The sequence below is a fragment of the Centrocercus urophasianus genome, unplaced genomic scaffold, assembly GCF_019232065.1.
Source record: "Centrocercus urophasianus isolate 14NV4802_14NV808 unplaced genomic scaffold, USGS_Curo_1.0 seq_11, whole genome shotgun sequence".
Classification (NCBI taxonomy): Eukaryota; Metazoa; Chordata; class Aves; order Galliformes; family Phasianidae; genus Centrocercus; species Centrocercus urophasianus.
In genome coordinates, this window is record NW_024884253.1 from 28,385,160 (window position 1) to 28,410,159 (window position 25,000).

A 25,000-nucleotide genomic window follows, 5' to 3' on the forward strand; every position below is an offset into this window, starting at 1 on the left:
CTCACACAGCCACTAAGGGTAAAGCGAATCTGACCTGAACATGCACTTAAAATGAAATTCCATTTAGTACTGCTGTATGACACAAAAGAAGTGGATGAGGAGAGATTTGTTATTTCCTTATATTACTACCTACTGGCTACAGCAGCCATATTTTCTAAAAGCCTGGCTCATCACTTATTATTAAAAAGCTTAAAAATATTTCTGAAATTGAACCATTTCTGTTGAAGAGGCTAAAGTGTGAGCCCTAGAGACAAAAGCTTCCTCTTTGTCTGAACTACAAAAATCCTTCAAGCTAAACCTAAAAGTACCGCTGCTACAGCAAAAAGCGCTAAGACTGTGTCAGTATCCAGAGAATCTTTCATTTCTTTCTGAGACTGACTGCAAATGCCACTGTGTTATTTCAGGTTTGAATCCTTGATTCAAAGGACAACTGTGAAAAAGAGAATAAAAAAGACTCATGTTTGTTTTGAGGACCTTCAGATCTGAACTTTTGTGATGTGATATAAATGCTGTATTTACATCACATTTTTGATGTTATTTTGGTATTTATTTTCAATTTACTCTAAGTTACTGTGATGACTCCTAATACAAAAATAAGTAACTAACAGAATGGACATCTAGTTTCTAATTATATTATTTAATGAGCCATCTATACAGGATAATGCAAAGACAAATCAACATCTATCATTAGAACTCCATAAAGCTGGATAAGGAAAGATGGCTTAAAATCATCCTTGTCTTAGGTCAATGTTATTTTTTCTTGTCCATTCTTAGGTGCTACTGTACATGCTTCAGAATAATAGATTTAGTTGGTTTGCATGCCGATGTCCACTCACATACCATGTCTGACTCGAGGATTAAAAATAATCCTTATTCCCCTCCCTCTTCTACACACCTCTGACTAAGACTAGAAATAACAAAGGAAAATCTGATTTCTATGCAAGGATATGTTAAAAACGTACATTACAGTACGGCTTATATTATACTGTTAATACAATTAGCTTACAATGCCAGCATTACTGACTGCAATTCTTTGCAGAAATATGTGAGAAAGATATGAAATCAGTTTCAGTTAAATGCTAGTTCAGTCACTGAACAGCATAACTACAACTGTTCCATTCTCATCTTAACTTTGCAGTAGTTCTGTTTCTCTTGCTATTGGGACTGTATTTGGAGGAGCCCTTATTTCTAACCCTTTACCTGGCTTCCCCACTAGTTTAGCTTTCTGTTTCTGCAGTTTTCTTGGAGCCAAAATTTTTTTGCTCTGTAGTGCTTAACATTACAGCCCAGCTACTAGGCAAAATTATATCACAATTTTCTCTTTGAGTTCTTTACTCAAATCATCAACATAATTTCTTCCTTTCTACTGGTAGAGGCTTTCCTGTTCTTCTGAGTTAAGCAATAGTTTTCCTTCTTATTGACCATTTCAAGGCCCATTAATATCCTAAATTCTGCAGTTTCTTCAGTACGTTGTTTTTTGCATATAATTTACAAGGAAAGGGAAAATATGAAAAAAAAAAATGCTCAGCAACATGCTTGCTCTTAAAGAAGATTGATCCCTCTATTACAATTCAAATCTTCTGCTTTCCAAGACTCGGTCTGCACTAGGAAAAAACAGTAGTGTTTCCCAAATGCAGAATCCAGGTGCCCACCATCTCCCAGCCTTGTATCAGATCAAATTCCTGTGACTGACATACCTCTCTCTACTTTTCCCACTCCCTTCCAAACCTTGTTCCACACACTGGCCAGTGAAGGACAGCAGCCATGGCAAGACCCAGGAAGTCATCTGGACACAGCCTTGGGAGGTCTGAATTGTTTATTCTGATAATAATGTTCACAGCACTGGAGTTTGTCTTTTTAAACCTTGCTTGGAGCATTGTGCACCAAGCACTTAATAACTGTTACCGCAGAGAGTTAACATGCTGTTGTGATGCCAACAAAATTGCAATGAAAAATAATAACGTGAGTCAAGCTATATCTCATATGGTCCCATGTCGACTACAGAAAGGAAATTTCACAGAAGCTGGGCAGTAGATGCCCCATCCTCTTTCAAGAAGTGGAGCTAAGTTGTGCTTCCTAAAAACGTTCAGAAATACTTTGCCATAACTAAAGTAATCTATGAAATGCTTCCAATGGCCATCAAAATTTTAAAAAACATACTAAAAGTCTCTACCTTTTCATGCTACACCTAGGATTTCAAATTGTTTATGGCACAATGCTGGTGAACTGCTATCAAATATGAAAATGCAAGTCCACAGGACTGCAAATGCTCATCTGAAAGGAAACTTGTCTCTGTTTTTGAGTGGAAGCAAATTAACGAATTGACAAATGAACCTTCCTGTCTATTGTTTGTACTTCCAAATTAAATAAATAAAACAGTAATTATGATGCAGTCACTCCTCTCCCATGTTGAGTAATAATTTGACAAAGAAAAACAAAAATAACTCAGACATGCAGATTTGGTCACTTACTGCTGGAGCAGTATCTTGCCTTAACAAGACTTTAAATTGCCATTAGAAAGGCGTCATATTTGTATTTAAAACTCTGAGTTCACTCTGAGAGACAGAGAGATTGAAACACAGGAGAAACACTATGAATCATACTCTTGGCCCAGCTCTTCCAACATGCTGGCTGTGCAAGTAGCTAATATCAGATTCACAGAAAAGCCTTTGGAGAACCAAAATGTTTGTGCAGTGTGACAAGAGATCCTTGCCTGACCCTGGAAGAGAGTCTGTTTATATCTTAAGTTTAATCATAATAATAAAGAACCAAACGCTCTTGTATCTTTTTGTTTTAGCCCGCATAATCAGAAACATCATTAATGTTCATCCCCTTATCCTTCTTAAAAATCCTGATAAACTGTTCATCCGGATAACCCCCCACCACCACATCAGGGAATTTCACAGGCTGATTATTTACTGCAGAAAAAGGAGTAGCTCCGAGTTTCACTGAACACCACCGTACTCTCCAGCACAATGTTGAGTAAAGAGAGCACATGGCTGAGTTTCACTCTCTCCTTCATCATTTTATATACAGCCCTAAGCCATACCACCTTGTGCTGTGATCCCTTCAGATCTCGCAGGCTAAAGCAGGGGCAGTACTTGGAGGGGAGATCTCCAAGGAAAACACCAGCACTACAAAAAAGAGTTTTGGTAATTCATTGATGGAGCTCTCTGCCTAAATTAGTTATGAGTCAGCGCCTTAGTTCGGTGTTTAACAGCACCGTCCTATTAGGAAATGTTTTCTTTTGGGTGAAACAAAGAACAGATTTCATAACTGCTTGTACTTAATAAAGTTATTAAGTATGTGGCGCATTTTTTCAAACGAGGAAGAGTGTTAAGACAAATGTCTTGGCCAAATTTCAACTTGTAATTATGTTTTGCCTACCTACAGGCAATTCCCTACACAGTTTCGCTTGAATACAGGTTTTTTGGTTTTTTTTTTCACCTGCCATGAAAATACTTGCAGTAAAGTGCTGCTGCATACAGTTAACCAGGAGCTTCCTTCTACTCTGCCAGTATGTACATGAAGATGGCCCTATATGCACTTAGGCTATCACAGAATGTAGGAGCAGTGAATTCCATTAACATTGTTAAAACATTTTGAAAACCCCAGAATAAAGACTTCACAGAAGTGTAAAGTATTACTATGGTTCCTACAGTCTATTTATTTAGACTTAATAAGATTCTCTTCCCACACACATGCACACACAAAAGCCACCTTTTTTTTTTTTTTTTTTTTTGCTTTGCCAAGGAAAAGCACGTTAATAAATAGCACTGATATACAAGCCATCAAGCCGACCCTTTGTACCCTTTATCCTGCAGGAATCTGAGAGACAAGCGGGTTTTTCGGTATGCTAGACTGATCAAAAATTTCAGATTTTGATCAAGAAAGTGAAAAAGCAGATTCTGTATTTGCAGAGTGTTCTCCAAAAATGCAACCTTCCAGTACCTCTGAGACTAAGCCGAGTGCTCTACTAGTTGATCTGAATTACATGAATGAAGTGAGGTGTTTTCAGAGAGAATCTAGGTCCCTCTCACTTACAGGTTGAAACAGAATCAAACTGTAACAAGAATTAAGTTGTGTGAGATGGGGTAGATCAGGGATGGTACCTGCAAAATGCTCACTGTCAGGAACACCAGCTAATGGACAGATACCTTTATTTCTCCCAGAAGTGTGGAGGTATATCTCTCATTTCTTACCAAATCTGAAGATAGCAAAGTGAAGGTCACCAAATTCTGTGCTTAGAATGAAAGCCCTGGAAGGAGAACTGAAAAGCATTGAATTCTCTAATTTTGAATTTTTTGGATTAGTTCCTTCTATGTCCCATCTCTTAGCTGTTTGTTTTCTATGAATTTCTGCAAACTAAATTTGCTGACCTAAGCAAGGAATTGTTTCAGAAACAGCTATGAGTAAATGCATACTGCAGAATTTCTGAGGAAAGCATATTCTGAATGTGTAAACTGAGTGCTCATGAAAGAGCCAATTTTTAATGGGACATTCACAATCAATCAGGGAACAGAAATATACCATGTGTCAAACCAAAACTAAGCAATGGAGTACAAAAGTTTAAATATATTAAATATTGAACATGACTGTAGGTTGAGATGCAGCAGCAGGACCAAGAATGATTTTTGGAAGATATTTCTATAAAAAAAGAAATTGAGAGAGGCTGATTGGGGGTTGAAACCTGATGATCCACAAGGTCCATTCCAACCCAAGCCATTCTGTGATTCTATGAAGGAGTAGCAACATCTATCCCATTACCGCTCTACCAGATATAAATGACAAAGGCATGCTTATTACTCTTACTGTTAATTTAGTAGCCCAACACAGAAGCCAATAGGGTTTATGGACTGTAGGATAGCTACAGAATGATACCCTTGTCATTTCCACTCAGTGTTGAATCCTACCAGCATGAACTCAGTTTGCAACATGGCTGGTATATCCAAACCCAAAGCCTTGCAACAAACTCAGTGAAACAACTGATTTTACCATTCAAATCTGATTAAACAGTTGTACAGATGGAAATCATCTGCATGTTGGAGATACCCCAGCCTCAAGCACGTATGATTTTCCACTAATGGCCTCAGGCATATGTTGATCAAGAAGAGTGACAGACTAGAACTCAGTAATACTCCACCTGGGAGCACATGAGTGCACCCACCAGGCTGATGAACAGTCACCCCAAACTGCCTCCACTCCTGAGTTCTCCCTGCAAAAAAAGAATGTAGTCACTCAAGAATAACTTCATTTATTGCTCTCATGGCCTTCAGCTATTCATCAACACCATTTTGTCATCAAATGTATCAAGAGTATCCTACAGATCTACAATAAAAGGCTTGCCATTTCCTAGTAAAGAAAGGGGTAAAGGAATGCCCCAGTGCTCCTGTGTCATCAAATGCAACTAGTAGCACTTATCCTCCTTGTCATCTTGCCTTTTAATACAGCAGTTCCACATGCAGGTATATGGAGGGAAAAGTAGTTTCAGGAATTAATGCCTTAGTATACATATTCAGTCAGACCTAATCCAATTCTGTCTGCTGCCAAGAAAGTGAGAGTAGATGAGTTTTCAAGTCAAACCCTCTATTTTTCTTGAATATTGTAAAACATATATATATATATATGTATATATATTCATCTCAATAATTAATGCAATAAGCTGTGCACATGCATATTTAATGAACCCTTCCACTAAAGGCTGAATGGACTGGTAATAGGAAACAATATTTATTTCACTGGTGGGTTTTAGGATCCTGAAAATGAAAGACATAAAGGATCTGTTCCTTCTTCTTGCTGATACAGGTTTATTCCCAATTGTGATTTGGCCAGATTAAAAATCAGCATTTAAATAGAAGTCAACAATGCAAAAGGGTGGCTCAAATCTGCAGTGATTACAATCCTTTTGCCTGCCAGCTGTCTAGTGGTCCATCAGAAATGGTCTGGTACTCTCAGAGTTTTTGGATTCAGACGTAAGTCATCAGAAGTCAGTCATTACTACCTTTATCAGGATCATTGCTTTCAACAGAAAAGTAAGGAAGTAATGGGTTAGGTACCAGTACCCCTTTTCATTATCCTAGGACCATGCTTACATTCAGGTCACTATACTGGGAGATTCTACACCAGTGCTTTATAGTTAGAGATATAATTTGTCTGCCTTTGCAGTGCAACCTTGAGAACTAAAATTCATTAAAATAATTTTCAAAATCAATGCAAGAAAAAAAAAAAAGGGATAGAACCACTTAAAGCTACTATTGAACTGCAGATGGTTTCTAAACATTAGAATTAAAAGAAATTTTGAGGATTTGTGGTACAGTATCTTTTTTTTTTTTCAATGTGAACTGTACATTTTGATCACCAAGTAAAAGTGAATTCTTCAAAACTCAGTTATAGATTTTGATAGTCATCTGCCATTGTTTACTACAGTATACATTGTTATTTACAAAAGCATAACCCACACTAGCTCCCAAAGAGTTAATGCAACTAGATGAGCTGAAATTCATGAGCATAATCCTAAACAAGTGAGTTGAAGTTCTATCAGGTCTATTTCATAGCATCAGGGATTACTGCTAGCAGTCTAATCCTACTGAGCCTAAGGGAGGTACGTTGTATTGTATTTGAAATCCTGGCCAGGAAAGAACGGAAGGTTAAATGGGTGCCTTGCTCTGTAATCAAATATCACAGGCACTACTTATCTATTCAATGAACAACTAACGTACAAAATCAATTAGGAAACAAATAGCTTCTTCTTTTGATTTTTTTACCTAACAAAAACAGAGATGAATAAATGGTTTTATAATTATAAGTTTAATAAAAGTATATTGTACTATCTGCTATAAAATAGTTCTCCACATAGACTGGCAACATAAACTAGTGGGCACAAAACACCTCATAGAAACTGCTGCTGTTTTAATGCTATTTCTTTAAGTGCTAGGGCTATTTTCAAGGCTAGTGTGTATTCGAACACCAGCAATTGAGCATCCTCTCAGCATATAAAGCATCATGCAGAAAATGTGCATACAGAAATATTAACTGATTGCAGATAATTGGACTGCACTTAAATGAAATCACAAACACATATCCGGTTGTTTGTAACTGAACATCTTAAATTATGTATCATTTGTGAAGAGTATTTCTTTATCTGTGCATCATCTTTTGTTCACTTGGTTAAAATCCCAGGAGTACTGAAAAAGGCTGAAGCTCCTACTGGTCTTTGTTCCCAGCAGGTAGAAGTCCCTTTTGGTGGTCTTGAGGTTAACACCCTATCCACCTACCCCCCCACCCCATACCTGTCATTCTAAATAGACTTCACAGTCTGTGCACACAGACAACAGCCTGACCTGGCCAGCTCGCTTGACCCCTGAGCAGGAAGAAGATCACATCTGGTTATTAATATTGGGACATTAAAACAATGTAATCTTCAAGGCACTCAGAGAAGCAGGCTGGCAATTATACAGTATGCAATAGATGTCACTCAGGGAGCACATTAGCCTGATATTATGTCCGAGAATGCTAAAATGTTCATTCTGTTCTGATGAGGGGTTTCAGATACAGTCTCTCTCCGTATCTGTGAAAGCTGGTAAAAGAAGTTAGCCCACAGAACTTAAGTCTTAGCTTATCTATTCTTAGACTTTCCAATTTCTAGTTTGCTTTACATGGTTTTATAACATAAAACATTTGTAGCTGAAAACTGATAAAAGTAGGAAAAAAAGCCACAGTTTTACAGTAAAGGAAGGTACGTGGTAAGTGGAACAAATCTCAATATTACAATTGCGCTAAACATGCCTCCACTACATTTCCTGAATAATTTACCACAGTACAGACTTTTTAGTTAATTCATTCTAGACATCTGCATATTAGTTTGTTTAAACAAAATTGGTTTATATAATTGGATAAAATATAACAGAAATATTTGTATACCTATATAATAGATATTATATGCAAATCAATATACACAAAATATTATACAAAATAGATTTAACTGTGTGATGTGTGAAATTTTAGCGCCACCAAAATCAATGAAAAATTCACTTTTGATTGAGATGTGCCAGACCTTAACACTTTCTAAATGATATTACCTAGTCTCAGAATGTCAAACTTCTGGCCTGATACCTTTATATGGACAGATAATTCCTTCTGTTTGCCTCACTTTTATGCCTAAAAGACCATGGTCTAGAGATGTTACATGCTGTATTTTGCTGGCATCCCATATATAGATACCACATAGATTTTGGATGGACACTGTGAACCCATCAAGGGAACAGAATTCTTCACAAATTATGCTCTGGCACTTCAAGGTGCTCTCCTATACCAGCTATGCAAAAGGTAGATGAAAATGGTCTTCAGGGCAGTATCAAATCTCTCCTCAAAGATGATGTCAGTATAATCTCTGTGCTTGAAACCAGACCTAAAACTGTTTTCTTGGTTAATATTAACACTCCCAGCCCAGAATGCTTAAATAAGTTGTCATTAGCTTGGTTTTGCTACAAACAGTTATTTTTCCTTGCTTCCTTTCAAATGGAAAAATTTCCATTCAAATTACACTGGGCCAACACCCAGGATGGGCCTTCTACAATGACGTGTTAATCTTGTGATCTGTGAGCCTGAAAAAAGAGCTTTATAGCATTGAAAGTGGGAAGTTTCCAGCTTTCCAGCAGAACACTAGCACTCTTTTTCAACTCTGATAGGCCTTGAGATGTCAGGCATTCATACTGAAACGCTATTTCGTATGGAAAAGCTATTATAGGAAAAATGTAAGAGGTTTCTAATATGTATTAGTCACAAAATCACAACGGTTTTTTTCCCCTTAGTATTAGTACAGCTCAGCTTAGCACATACAGCCTTATGAAAAAAAATGAGTATTGATACAGTTAAAGAACTTTCTAACATATTTTTCCTAATGAAAATATGCAGAAGGTTCAAAATACACGATAGTTCCCTGTGGGATGGTCAGCATACCTTCTGTCTTTCTTACTTAAAAACAACACAGCCAACTCAAACTTCACACAATAAAAGCTTTATCCCACTCATCCCAAATAATTAGAAATTCATATGTGATAATGTACACAAACATTCACATGTATACACAAGAGGAAGTGGGAAAGCTTATTGGCAGAAAAGAGCAGAAATATAAAGGAGTTTTAGGCTTGGCAAAAATGAAATTGAGCTAAGTACAGCAGGAATTACACCAATCCAGACACAGATGACACAGTGAAAACAGACACGTAGCGATGCTGGTAGAGCAGGAAGAATGTGGGGAGGTGGTGAGCACTGGCAGCATGTGTACATGACTGAGGCTACAGACAGCAAACCAGCAGGCAAGGATGACACTCAACAAAGTCCTGAGGGAGTCGGAGCTTTGGAGTGAAATTCCAAGCTCGAGGCAAGAGAGGAAATGTTTCTGACAGGTTGGGGCCTTTCAGGGTGGAGGCTTTCTGGTTTTAAATAGTAGCTGCTCGAAAAATGCTCACAAGTGGGGAATAATTTAGGATGAAAAACCGGCTACAGGCGAGGTTACCTAATATGTACACTCACAAAGTATGTCATGATTATCGCTACCCAGTAACTAGTTCTGATCTGCACAAGATATTTAGGAAGTGGATTTAGTTCTAACAGCACACTAGGTATCAAGCAGGGGAGCTGTTTCAGTGAAAGAAAAACACTTCAAAATTCAAATCCTCTCATCTCTCTCACACCCTCTCTGTGGAGTAGTCTCTCTGGCTCTCCCTTTGTAACTACCCTTTTCTCCAGAGCACGAGAAACAAATGGAAAAACCCTAGAAATAAACTTAGGGGAAAAAAAACAGAAACAGTAACCATCAATTTCAGCAAGAAATTACCCAAATAACAGAACATTTTGAACTGAATAATTCCTCACAGTAGTGACAAACCACAGCAGTCAAACCACAGGAGAGCCATGTCCCAGGCAGTTGACAGAGTTAGGAAACACAGTCATTTTGGAAAACTCCTGGGCCAGTTTTATCCTTGGAGTAACACTAACGAGATCAGTAATGCTACAACAAAGATGGATTAGCCCACATAATTCCCATCTCTTTCATCACCATTTTAATAAGAAAAAACAAACAAACAAATTAAAGCCTCAAACAAACCCTACAGAGGATAATAAGTCATACAAACAGTAAAAACCCTGTATCTTTTAAATTGCTCAGACTTTAACAGCACGAGTTCTTTTGCGTTAAAGAAATTGTTTTGTGGACTCTGCTTATGTCATTTGCAACTGAATATTTTATTTATGTGGTAAATTCAGAAATAATCCTCACCAAAGCAAAAAAGTTAGATTAAAAGTACTTCATGCAAACTTGGAGAAGTGGGCTGAGTGAGAAACTGATCTGTTTTAGCAGCTGAAACGAACAGTCAGTGTTTGGATACAGCAGTGGCAGTTTAAATCCGGAACCCTCTGACACAGCCTAGCCCAGCCCCCTGGAAGGTAAACAGAGAATAATTGAAACTTACCTGAGCCAGGGATCAACAGGGACAGTCCTGAGCAGGACTGTAGTAAAAGCTCACACCTTGTTTCAGCAGCTTCTGCCTTTTCGTACCAGGCAAAAAGTTTCCTGCTGTCCCCAGCACCCCCTAAAGCCAGCCCCGCCTGGGATCTCTCCATGACAGGGGAGATTTCCTTCTCACCACAGACACACTGATATGTAGTCTAGCTGCTGCTCCTCCTGACCCTTCTCCTAACATACCTCCTGCACAATGTCCACGGAAGGACAGGGCTCTCACTGCCAGCCAGGGACACCCCAGCACCAGTGGAGCAACCCTTCTCTCCTCTGCACAGTAAATATCTAGTTGCTTTCGCTCCATTCATAGCAGAGAGGGACTGAAGCCAAGGTTAGAGAGTATCGGCCTGAGCCTGTGCCTTTGTTGTACACTTCCGTATTTCAAGTTTTCTCCAATGACTAATACCCTTTTGAAAAAGTGTTTCAAACAAAAGCAAACTATTCTAAGATGCAAACTCTTGGAAAGAATGAAAGCCATTGATGTTTAATTTTATGGATTCATAGGAAACAAAACAAAACAAAACAGTTATGTACACTAATTTAAAAAAAAAAAAAAAAAAAGGAGGAAGAATCTAGAAGCACTTCAAACTTCATTTTGTGAAAAGATATTCAGTGAGCTAGAACCAAGGAAAATGCATATCAACATGCAATTTTTGCTTTAACTAATTAGCAGTATCACAGGGCTCTGCAGTGACACTTCAGTAGTAATTGATCTCTGATGTCACTCTTTTTCATATTTCAAAGTAGCTGATGCATTCAGCCCAGAGGGCTGTGCAAGACCAGAAGAGTTGATCACTGCCTGATGCTCAGCCAGGACCCGGGTGGTGAACACAGGTGATCAACAGGAGCACTTGGCTGCTCTGAAACTCAGAGCCCTAATCCCTTCCCTTTTAGCACTTCCTTTAGCACTGGCAGGTAGCACGGCTAATTAAAATTCAGGTGGTGACTACTCTAAGCCAGTGTTTGTATGTACTCACACGGGGAATTCTGAACTTCCTGGCTTGCTCTGAAATTAGTATTTTATTTTAGTATTATTTACTTGGTGGGGAGGGCATTTGGCATTAGTTTCACATTACTTCACACTACATACAGGATACATAGTTATATTTTTGCTTTTTTCTAAATCCTGATGTGAAAGGTTTTAATGTCAAGCAGCACAAAGTCCACTGAAATCCAAAAGTCAACACAGCACCTACAGTATGAGTTCAACCACAACAGACATTCCATCTGTATTTCATGGTGTACCTAAATAACGATCAATAATACAATAAAGTTAGCACTAACTGTATAAAAAGAGCACACTACAGAGTCTCTTTGAGTTATGTTTCAGCCTTGTAGTCTGCATTCAGAAACACCTTCTGTTTTGCACCTGCAAAGGAATATCTGGGGCAAAAATACCTGCGGACAGATGGTTAATTAGCTATTTCTGTTCTTCAGGCTCAACAAATAGTTAACTGTCTGCTGATATTTTCACCCTCAATTCACTGTGTAGCAATAGATGTGGGAAAGCAACAAGAGGCAGCTGTCTGAAGAGGCAGGCAGTGTGACAAGGGACTAAGCTGAATGCATTTTTCTCTCACTCTCTTAATAGTGGGGGGAATTACTTCTTCCAGCCTAATTCAGAGCTGGAGTTTTCCCTCTCCCCATTAACTAAGCAGGAGTTGGCCTAACCACTTAATCTAGGCAACTACCACAGAAGCAAAAAAGAGTCATGGATTGGAAACTGCCAGACAGAAACCAAGTTACAAGCAGTAGCAAGCCATTCAAAACAGCAAAGATTACCTCTGCGTCTTCTACCATCACACTAGGAGTGGTCCTTAAGATGGTGTAAAAGAATTCATGCCAGTCAAGACTGTCTAAAGAACTATCAAGAACACCAAAGAGGTTTAAAGCTATCTAAGCAGGCAGGTGAAATTTAGTACTGACAAACTGAACCAAAAATATATACATTATAAGAAACAATTGAAACCAATGAAACATATTACTGGAGTCTAAATTAAGTTTAACCACTCTAGGACATGGGGATCAGTATGAAAAGAGGCATGGGAAGAGACACACAATGAAAGCAACTTAGTTCCAGAACAGAATGCAATAGTATTTGTGTAAAGCAGATTATATTTTTGGATGCACCAGGCATGGGACAATAAAATCATACAGCTCCACTGAGAACAGTGTGTTCAGTTCTGAAATATCCGAATATCTCTAGAAAAAATGAGCAGGGGCAGAAAGAGTTCAGAGATCAGTGTTGGGGTTAGCAGAAATGTGGAAAAAATGTCCACTAAAAGCAACACTGAATAGACTGAAATTGTATGGTGCATGAATAGTGAAAGCAAAAGAGAGATATGATAGAAAGATCATAAAATATTTATAAAGATTATTTATGAAGAAATAAAGACTATATAGAAAGATCCTAAAGCAAGAAAGAACACATCATCTTTCTTTTCTCTTTCTAGATGAATAAACAAGCTAAAGGTGGAAGTTTACATTTATATGCCAATTAAATTAACCTGTGAAACTCTTCCGTGCTGATTGATTACTCAAAATTTGAATTAAAAAACTGAATTGATGTGTATGTACATATAAGACTATTCAAAAAACATTTTTTGAAAGAAAAATATATGTACATTTGAATTTGTACAGTGTCAATCCATTGTTCTTTAAGAAGAGAATACATACAAGAAGAAAAAGAATTTTCTTCCTTTTTGAGCATCATTGTTCCATATTTGCTCACCAAGAGCTTTTTTCTTTTTTCTTTCTCTCTACTCTGAGGAGCAATTGTTGTTAGTCTGGAGCAAAGAGATTAGATAAGGTGGACTAATGGCATAATTTGCTGTGATAGCACAATGATTACATACTTGGTCTATTAATGTGTTGTTTCTTCTAAAATAACATTCTCTTATGTTATGGACAGCTACTGAAAGAGATGTACTTGACTAACTTTATTTGCAGTGGAGTATTTTTCATTAGGACAAGTAGGTAACATAAATCATGATGTAGTGACTCAGAAACAACTCCAAAGAAGAAAGAAATATTCTTTGAAGTTAGATCAAGTCCTGAAAATTTCAGCTCTAGAAGAGTTTGTTTTATTATGAGTAAGAGTGAGAGGGAAAATAAAACAGAAATCGAAATCTAACCATTACTGCAGCAGATACGAACATATATGGATATTCGTACAGTACTATAGGAGGTAACAGTGGCAGCCTGTTGTACGTATGAACACACATAATTTTAAATTGTTTATGCTCTTGGGAAGTGTACACTTCTATAAGCACACACACCTGCCTTTTTGCTTCTCCCACTGCATCCTCTGTGCAAGAAACCCAGTCTCCAACAACTGTGACTTCCACCCTAACACTAGCTTTGGGTAATATCTGGCTCTTAAAAGTTCTCATGAGCATGAAAACTTCAGATTCTACCTCTAACTTATCCCTCCCAGCAACACTCAATCAAGCAGAGAGAAAGACTTATTTATCCATATCTCCATATATATATATATATATATGTATATATGAACAAATTAAATAGTATGCATATTTACATGGCTATAAGGTCCATTGAGAATGCCAAACATACTGGGGCTAATCTCTCTCTCACTTCTGCTTGGTTAGAGACAATTTTTTTTTCCCCAAGGCCATTTCTGTTTTTCATAGTAGTGCTAGTAGTGAGCTTATCTTCCAAAGCTATTAGGATAAGAAACTATTAAAAGTAAGGACACATATTTGTTTTGTTCCTACTGTGAACACATGAGGCCCAGTACCTTTATACCTGCAGAACTCAGAAGCAGAGGGAATTGGGTTATAGGTTTGAATTCTGTAACATGAGATATAAGAGTACTCTAACTCATTATCAGCTCAGTCCTCTTCCTTGATCATGAAAAATATTGCATAGATAGGTCTCCAACACCATAGCTCCTGTCATTTGTATACCCCAAAATGCCTTATGCAAAAGGCATTTACTCTTTCTCAAAAATACTCTCCAGCAGTTCTAATGATCGTTTCTGAAGAAACACATAAACTCAAGTACTGTGAAGATAGTTATGAAGCCTGACACACTGCAAGACACACCAGTAGATTAGGAGCAGGAAGACAGAGCACACTGACAGCAGATCCAATTCATCATGACTTATGAAACTAAGCAAGCAAAAAACTGACAAGGGATATCCACAGCTTAGGAACAAGACCTGTTTCTGAGATGCATCTGCATCAGTATTAATTCTAGAGGCCAATGCCGTAGTGCCTTTGAATCAGTCCAATGGTTTTAGGTCACAAACTTGGTAAATGGTAATTGGTAAAATTACTCTTAAACTATTTTTGTAGACTGTGTTTTAATCATCTTAGAGCTGACTTCATCAGATCCTGCTCCGATATAATAGCAGCAGGGTGCTGACTTCCTCCTAGGTCAAAGATTATGAGTCACATCGGTTCCTGGACAAATAAGGACACTAGATTTTCAGAAACACTTGAAATTTGGCCATTTGTTTTTTCCACCAGCTTCAGTCTTCCTAATTTCCACTCATTCATTAGCTGCATACAAATCTGCAAATGCCGAAGGGTGTTTCCAAAATAGTAACATCTAGCTACTAAAAGCTGTCTCATTTCAGTAGTAAAGCAAGCTTTTTTCCATGCTTTCATACCTAGCAGACACAAAAAGCAAGAAAATCCTTAGACTTTTTTTTTTTTTTTCTGGTCTGTTCTGGTTGTAAAAGTATCAAATTCTGGCCATTCACAAATTGTTTAATTGGAAAACTTTAGTATTTTTACTTCAGCTGATTTTCCAGAATGCAAGTTTTTTTCTAGATTTCACAGAAAACAGGAACACCATTAATTGAATAAGAAGTGCAATTCCTTCTCTTTTGCATTTAGATCCATAATTTTGTGTAAGCAATGCTCAATAGCATCATTCATACCTGATCCTTGTGATAGTTGCAACTTTTCAGGATTTCTCTTGAAAAATACCTATTAAAAAAAAAATTGGAGACAAGAAACTTCTCCCACTTCCTCCCTCAGTCAAAGATGCCCATGCCAAATCACAAGTTTTGGGTATCAGTGGAAACATTACATTAACACAAAACCATTTTAGAATGATATAGACCACTGGAAGTGCCTGTTGAAGTTCTGGTTAGGAAAACGTCCACTATAAACATTAGTTCTAAACAGTGTCATCACAATAGAATTGGAACCCTATCTGAGTAAGGGTATTTTTTTTCTATCAGAAAAACTGGAGCACAAACTATCTCTGAACAGAAGATTCTGTGCTTGATTCTATGGGTAGTGTGGCCCTAGTATTATTCTTTCCAGGGCAAGGACAAAAAAGCAGAGTGCTTTTGTTCTTTGAGACAATTTACAATGGAGAACAAAAATTATAAATAAAGACTCTTATCTGGGCAGACTTCTGAATACTATCTCTATATCCCAGGTTATTTACACATAATCCAGCAATAAACTAGTAGCTAGATACTAGAAGTATTCAAAAAAAAAAAAAAACCAACATTTATGATTCCTGTTAGAAACATATAGTTTCCTAATCATGTATATCATGCAAGAGTATTATTCACAGTCTTCAGATATGATAAAAACAGGGTTTTTTTGTTATTGTCAGTGATACTGCAGTAGGATGCCCCAGGCTGGGGAATCTGCACACTTCATCATTCAAGGACAGCCTTTGCTCAATTTTTGTTTCCTTCAATGCCCCCTGTCTTTAAAAGCTAAAGATTATCTTAATGCCTTCCCTCCTACAGGGAGAGTAGCACATACAGTTTCCCCTAAGGTTATGGTGCACAGTACTTTGTGTTTCTGTCTGCTGCCAAACTGCAGGGCTGGCACCATCCTCTGCAGACCAGTGGGGTCATTTCCATGACATCCTCCTTCATAGCTGTCCACAAAGCGAAGGTCCTGCACCAAAGCTTCACCTTCCTTATATATAATCATGAGGATCAAAATGACCATTGTCATTTTGCACTACCTGCAGCCAGCCTAAAAGACAGACCATCAGGGTAAAAAAAACCAAAACAGACATTACAAGTCACCTTTGACAATTTATGGGTTTTTTTGTTGTTGTTGTTTTGGTTTTATCGTTTGGGTTGTTTTTTTGTTGTTGTTTTAGTTTTTTGCATTTTTTTTTTTTTATAAAAATCCTACACACACAATGAAATTAATATATATTTCCTCTTGTACTGTATTTTATACACACATTTTCATGTGTATTCAGTAGCAAAATACAGAATATTTTATCCAATAAAATACATCTCCCCCGTTGTGCTAAGTCCTTGCTAAACTCAACAGCATCAGTATTACTTAACATTTTGCATCAGCATTTTTACATCCCCTTACAATATCTGACTGGAGAATCACTGGATAGTTGAACCCCTAAAGGAAAAAAAAACAAATGCTGAAAATTAATTTGTCTATCCAATGAGATAGACACGTATAGAGACAACTCAGTCTCAAGAGCTGTGTATCAAATCACTCAAAGCTCAGTTCTGTACATATGAGGTCTCCCATCTACCCTAACAATAGATCACCCTCCTAAGATTCCTGGTTCTTGCATTTTGTCTGGACGGACCAAAAAATACATAGACCAATGGGAAATTTCTCCCTTATCACTTACAAAAATTGGTAAAGCTGAAGTACACATACACATGTCAGAAATACAACTTTACAGTCATGCTTCAGTCTTTTGTTCCATGCTCATTCTTAATTATGTGTAAGAGATGATGCAGAAAAATCCCACCTGGGAGAGTCTGCTAGACTCAGATTACAAATTTTAGAGAAGACACCTGTAGTGAGCAGCGCAATATCAGATGAAATCTCCTAAGGGGAACAAGAAAATCTATGTTTCAAGGCTGGATGGGAGTGGCTGCTAAATTCATAGATGCAGTCAATTTATGCACGTACACACATGCACACAAATTGACGTAATACTCTCACATACATTATACATTGCAATTCTACCTTGAATCTCAGTCAGAAATAATTCCATATTTCTCTTAATGTCAGAATGAAAGAACTCCAGGCACAGAAACAGCTGTTATACAGCCATTTTGTGTGTTGAGCATACTGAATAAATGAGGCTGATCCTTTATGCTGCTTTTACTCTCCTCTTTGCTCACTCTTCCTGCTCTGCAAGCAAAACTATAAACTCATGCTCCCCTGGGAAGGCTGTGCACTGAAAGTTATGTCCAAACAGACTAGTCCAGTCTCCTTTCAAAGGGTGACTACATCCTCATCCAGGACAACACTCAGGTTGGGATACTGGACTACATTTCAATGACGATTCTCTAAACCATTATTTGAGAATATTTTTCTGCATTAGCAGTGTACCATAAGCCAAAATGCAATACATATTATTTTTTGCAAGGTACGTAGGACCATCTGAAGGCCAGACGACATCTGAATATCAAATAAAATTGCATCAAATGTAATGTGAAAAATACTTCTCTACTATCACGTTTTAAATTTAAAATAAAAAGAACAGATTTGAAATTACCATTCTGCAATTCTCCAACTTGCATTTTTAGGAAATAAATCTGCTTCACAATCGTGTATAAGTATGTACAGTCAGTATACACATTAGCTGACTACACAGTATACTTTCGACCTTTGTTTGTCTTTGTTGCAAGCACAACAGCATAGTCTGAATTACAGTAACTAAAACATGCAGTAGAAATTAAATTTCATAAAACATTTAAATTCTTTAATGAGCATAAATCTTCAAGTACTGTAAAAATTGAAATATCTCCTATTGTGAGGTTTATGTTTAGCAACAAATCAGAATAACTTTTGTTTACCACTGAAAACAGTTTTACCACCTAAACAAACAAGAATAAGATTAAGCAAAATATCCTTTGCCTCCTCAGATGTGCAGACATATTCCAATTTCCTTTGCACAATGATTTTTATGCAAATCAATGCTGCACAATCTCCTGACCTCTTTTACCATCATACTGGGACAATGACAGTTAAATAATTGGACTGGCACATACCTAGGATATTTGATTTTAAATTACAAAGTTGGTGCAGGACAACTGAAATGAAAAGAATGTGACTGTAAATTCTGAGCTGATCAAGTATCAACATTTCATGCCAAACAGAGTAAAGCAAACAAAGTGATTGGGGCTGTTAGTCCATTCACCCCCACGTGAATACACTTTACACTCCCATCTGTTGTTAATTCCTAACAACGATGCTTTCATCCAGAACAAGAATAATGAGAAAAACCAAGCAGTGCTCCTTGGGGAACTGTCACACTAAAAGTTACCTATGGACTAAATCCCACTTGTGCCTTCCGTGTGTACCAAAGATGAGCAAAGCATTCAACATCCTCAGCTGATTTAAAACCCAAATATGCAAACAGCATTGAGAAATCCAGGCAGACTATTCTGCTCCACTGATGACGCATACGGATAAAAGGGTAGTCTAATTAAGCTTTTGACTTTGAACCAGAAGAGGAGTGGACACTCTGCTTTAAAACAGGAGCATATAACCCTGACTTAAGAGCAGGTGCTGCATGGTATTTGTATTTCCTGCAGAGGATGCTCGCTAGCAAGACCAACCAGCTGACCGTGAAAATTCTTGGCCCTAAGTGACCCAAGGACAGGCTATAAATCCATCCTATAAAATATAGTAAAAGCCCCGTTTGTTCTTCCACCCTTTCAATATCTGATGTTATACATTTGTGATTATCTCATTTTATTGGGCTCTTTAGAAAGCTGTTTATGATCATTTGTGGACAAAACAAAGGCTCATTGTAAACTTTTTTTAAATAAGTTGGAAGGTCAGTATGAAACAAAGGGCACCACTTTTATGACTGCTACATGCAAGCTATGCTTGTGTGTGTAATATTACAATGCATTTCAGCAAAGGGATAGAGTCCTAGCTAATTACAAAGCTAACATATAATAGTACCGCATTAGCAGCCCAAGAAATTCCTATTGAATTGCATAGATCTGAAAATAGAAAGACATTCTTGTGCTGAAACTTAATTATCTTGGCAAAAATTGTGAGGGCCAGATTCTCAGAAGACATAAACACAAAGCTCTGCTTTACACTCCTGAGGATCTAATGCTTTGTTTATTCAGATAACCTCCATCAGATAAAATTTACCATTTGGATTGACTAATTTGCCTTATTATTTATGGTATCTACAGTTAAGTAACACAATTACTACTCAGTTTGCAAGCAGAAAAAAGAACACTGCTATCTACAAATATAAGCTTTAAAAGAGACAATCAGCTCGGTCTGCCAGGTTAAAAATGTGAATACCGTTGCATTCCACCCTAGGCAAAGAAGACAAACCTTTTTCAAGGACAGTTTAGCCTGAAATTCTTTTTTGTGGTTTCAAAGTAAAACATTATGGTAAAAAAATGAATGCAGCTTTGTTTGTTTCTTCAGTCATCGTTAGCAATAGACATAAAGGTATTCTGTTTTTGAGCCCATATGGAAAGATCATCAACACTTTCTGCTTCTGGGTCTTTTGCCAAAATACCATATCCCACATGCCTTTTACCTTAAAACATAAAAGAAAAGGTGTTGTTCTGGTCAAATAAAGAAATAATTTTTACTAGCATACGTCTAATGTTAAAGCTGCCTAAATCCTGCCAAAGACATTAAAACTCCATCTGTAAAACAGATTTTCATTAAATTGATCAGTTTAAAGTTAAGCAGCTAGGCAGATGATGCTTTTGAGCTAACCTTTAACCTTTAACCTTCTTAAACTCAAATCAGGTCACTCCTTTTGGGTAATATCTTTGCCGTTTGAGAACAGGAGAGGTAAAGCGATCTATCCAAATTGAACTGACAATCATAGCATTAATAGTGTTATGGATCAATATTTTGTCAATAAAGGAAAAGCCGGTGGATTTTTCACACAGCTGAGTATTTGCCTGCTAACTGCTGCTTGTCACTTGCCCTGAGCTCCAAAATAGCTGCATGTATAACATAAACTGAAGTATAAACCTCAAATAAAATTAATGTCTGTTAAAGCAATTTTCAGTTATTTTAATAATATTTTGATACACTGATTTCAAATATTTTTTATTAGAAATTTATCCCTTTATTCTATTACTTGGCTAACTAAAACTTCTTAACAGCCAGTACAGTTTACTTGCAAAAAAAAACCTATCCTGTCATATTCTTAACTCCTTTTACTATTTATTTATTGGAAGTATTTGGGAACTATTTTATGAGCACCAGACATGATATATGTGGTTCCCTGAATCAAAAGCTATTTGAGTAAGCTACAAAATGGCTTCCTTAAGAGCAGTTTCAGCGCTATGTAGTTTATATCCAGATCGCTTTCCTACCTCCGCTTCCCAAATCTGCAGAAGTCCAACACTTCCTCCTGCAGAATGGAAATGCACTCTGTTGCTATAGAGGCTTTCTCTGTTTACTTGTGGAGCTACCAAATACATCTTGATGGATACTGTGAAGGACTCCCCACTCTTCTGTGGTTTAATTTGCTAATATCAAGCATCATATTTTCAAGTCCTTGGGAACATCTTCTAGCTTGAGCTGAGTTCACTTAGGGTAAGGCCATTTTTGCTCCTGTTCCTAGCAGTCACATAATCAGCTGCACCTTCTGCAAGGAGACATTTCTTTTTAAGATAACTCAGAAAGCAGCTGAAAGTTTTACTTTACAACATTTAGAATCTAACTTTAAAAGTGACATTTTGATACCGCCTAAAATTATACTGCTTCAGAAGGGAAGCTCTGATGTTCATGATAGCTTTAAAAGCGATAGTCGTGAAAAGACATCCTTTTATTGTATCAATAGTTAAGCACAGGAAGAGAAATCAAGCTGTTATGGCAACACTTATAAAAAGAAAATTCACAAAACAATAACATTTAAATAAACATAAATGACTTAAAAAAAAAAACTGAGGTGCCTGACAAAGCAAAAGAACAAAGTCACAGATTCTTTTTCTTTCTGTGCTTTCAGATGGTTTTAGTATTAAAGTCTTTATTGCCAAACCACATTCACAGCACTTTAATTTTAAAAGAGTTAGAAGAGCTGCTCGAATATAAACACAATTCATGAATATTCAATATTGCTCCCAAGGCGTATATCTATTATTCATACAAATTAATGGCTTTTTTTTCCTTAGGTGCTCTAAAAGTTTATCTGATGTATAAGAAAAAAAAAGTTTGTATCTCTCTTGGTGTCAACTGCTTCACCAAGACCTTACAAAACTATCAAATCTTCCAGTAGATAACAGATTTTCAATATCTCATTTATTTCCACCTTAAGGACAGAATGTATGTCCACAATTACAACTAAAGTTGTATAGATGACATACAGAGACATTATATTCTGTTATAAAGCGCACCCATCTAGAATATTTTGATATTTTGCAACACACTCCAACACTGCCAACCTCAATTCTAGAACAATAATTCTAAAACACTAAAAAGTTGATCAATTCTAACTTGTCTTAAATTGGGATTATATGAGAATAGCATTTGCTTATAGGTGCATGTGCTGTCTGCTTTCTGAGAGGTCTTAAGCCTAGCAGGGTACAAATTTCTGAGCTTCCTGAGGGAGTCATAGGGGACCAAAACATTAAAAAGTTGAGATTCTCACTAGCAATCTTAGGGAAAGGTCATAAGAAATAAATGTATCAGGAGACTAGCAACCTTATGATTACCACATTTACAGTTTAGATTGTCCTTCTGCAGGACATTCAGTTCAGGTAGCGTCTAAGATCTTATGCATTTCTTCTCCTCTGAGACATCTTTCTGGACAGCCTGGTCTGGTACCTGATCTGGAAGTTGGTGGCCCTGCGTGTGCCAGGGAGTTGGAAATTAATGATCATTGGGGTCCTTTCCAACCCATGCTATTCTGTGATCCTATGATTCTTTCATCTTAACTGACTCAGAGATGGAACTTAAAAGATTAAGGTGGTGGTCATCTGATTGTCATAGGATAGCTGTACCAAACAGGCACTATTGACTGTAGCAAACCAGAATATGGAAAGAAAAGCAGCATCAGCATCAGGACATTATAACTCATGAGGGCTAAAAGTTGAGACTTGCTCCCTTCTATTCTAAATCAAATGATTCATATAATAAAACTAAATGTATATGATCAATATTTTTCTAGGGATTGGTTGAATGAGTGAAGTAGAGTGAAGCAGCTGGTTTGTACCCTAAAACTCTATAGCTATGCCTATCAATTAATTTACTTTATATATATATATATATATAAAATATAATATATTATATATATAATACATTACATTTATATATTATATTTATATATAATATATATTTTATATATATATATATATAAAGTAAATTAGGTGATAGGCATAGCTATAGAGTTTCAGGATACAAACCAGCTACTTCACTCTACTTCACTCATACAACCAATATTTATATTTTATATATATTTAAAGAATCTTATTTTCAATGATCCCTGAAGCTTTGGCATTGTGGCATTGAAGCTGAATGTGAAAAGTCCACTACCTCCCTCTTCAACTCCCACTTGTGACATTGTTTACCGCTGCATCTCTCTAAAGGTAGCATTATGAAACAGATCACTGAAATAATCCATATTAACACTCCAAAAAAGAGATGGAGAACAACTATGTTTAATTCAGATCATTTAAAAATCTTGATTTACAGTGTGGCTCCACAATTAGCATAACTTGAGTGTGCAACGAGCCACTTTAAAAATGACAAAGAGCAACATCTGAAGGCAGTTTTGCTGAAGTAGACAGACTTCATCACTACACTTTCAGCTATCGTAGCACTTTTAAAAACTGGACTTTGGGTCTTTAAAGAAAGAGCAAACAAGAACAAAAAACTGCCCACCTTTCCATTTTAAGGAAAAAATGCAATTTACATAAATACGTGACTGAATTAGCAGAGCAACCAGCACAATGGGAGAATACAATAGACCTGATCTTGCATTGCTGTCATTTTTGTCATAGAAGATCCACCAAGATTACAGCTATCAGGTTATAAAATTATAAATCAGATTACTGCCTATCCACTCTGTGTTAACTTGGAACAACCATTTGAACATGGCTGAACACCAGAAAAATGTTATTTTTTTGCTTAAACTACAGATCTCCTAAAGCTTTTCTGTATTTGCTCCATATGTACACATTTTCAACATGATTAGAAAACCAGCATAGCTGCTGTAATCAGCAGATGACTCCTTATAGTTTAGTTATCACAGATTTCTAGTATAAATCAATAGATAACACTTGCAAAATGGATTTTCTAATCATATTTAGAGCTTGTTACAGTGACTAATGGTTTGCAATATTTCCTGAATTTTTTTTATCCCCTAGACAAAAGAAGTTTTTAATAAGTTACAAAGTTATTCATCTTGGAAATGAATGTGTTATATTTTGTACATGAACCAAGACAATCAAGCCAATCCAGTAAACACACTGCAGAAAATAAGTTACCCCATAATTAGGGTTTGGAAAAAGTCATGACAAGTTGTGTAATAAATGGTATTCATCACTCCCACATATTCATTATATCCACATAGTTTTTTCCAGTAAAGATAAAAATATAGTTGCCATTCTACTAACATATTTATCTACACCACACCCTTTCATGTTTGTGAAAAATCATTACTGTCCTAGAAAAGAAGGTCGGACAAAAGGATGGCAGAGCTTATTTTTGAATATCCTAGGCAATAATGTGGCATATTGCATGTCCTTACTGAAAATACCAATGTAAAATATCTTGGCTGTCATAGACTATGTTTGCAAGCAGATATATAAGCCAGAAAGTGATCTCCTTCCTCATGCACAGTATGGAAAATTCATCATTTTCCATAATCTCTGTCAAGCCTCCAAAGCAGAATGTAACAGACAAAGTTTGAAAAGATTATCAGACACGTAAAACTGCTCTAGTTATGTATTATGAGAGGATTTTTAAAAATAAACTTAGTTTCCCTTTGTTGGCAAACTGAAAGCTGAATGGGCCCTCAGATGAATTCTCTGCTAGCAATTCCCTGCTAGCACACCCTCCTAACCAGCCTGCATAGGCTTTTTTTTTTTTTTTTGATTATACACATGTTCCACAAACATTTATTCTGCTGATTAATCACAGTCTTGTTCAATTAGCACCAAAACAGTTAATTCCTAGTCTACTTGGTGCCAAATTAAATTGCTGTCACTGTCTTACCTTGTACAGTTTCAGGGCTGCTTCATGCCTGTGATTGGTAGTATGTAAGCGCAATTTATCCACGCTGTTGGTGTAGTAGTCACAGGCATTACATTTTAGGTGAACTGGGTTGCCAATGGCAATACACTTCAGCCTCCACTCATTAGTTTTGCCCCCTTCTTTAATGTGAGCCACCAGTTGATACTTCTGCATATGTTTGTCAGTCTTGCAGTGGAGCTGGAAGTTCGCTTTGAGCTGAGTATTGTAGTTACAGAGCTTGCACTGGTAGATGTCTCCAATTACAGCCCTCCACTCCTCTTCGGGGAGCAAGCGCTCGCTGCTCACATGCACACTTAGG

The 25,000-nt window shown here is 36.9% G+C and overlaps 1 protein-coding gene across 1 annotated transcript in view; it reads right to left on the reverse strand.

The window, feature by feature from the left end:
* Positions 1-25,000, reverse strand: part of ZFHX4 (zinc finger homeobox 4) — a 127,514-nt gene that overhangs the window by 98,652 nt on the left and 3,862 nt on the right. The window contains exon 2 of the mRNA XM_042808963.1: positions 24,664-25,000. This exon is cut by the window's right edge and continues 166 nt beyond it. Within this exon, the coding sequence (XP_042664897.1) occupies positions 24,664-25,000 (337 nt within the window). The remainder of the gene's footprint in view (positions 1-24,663) is intronic.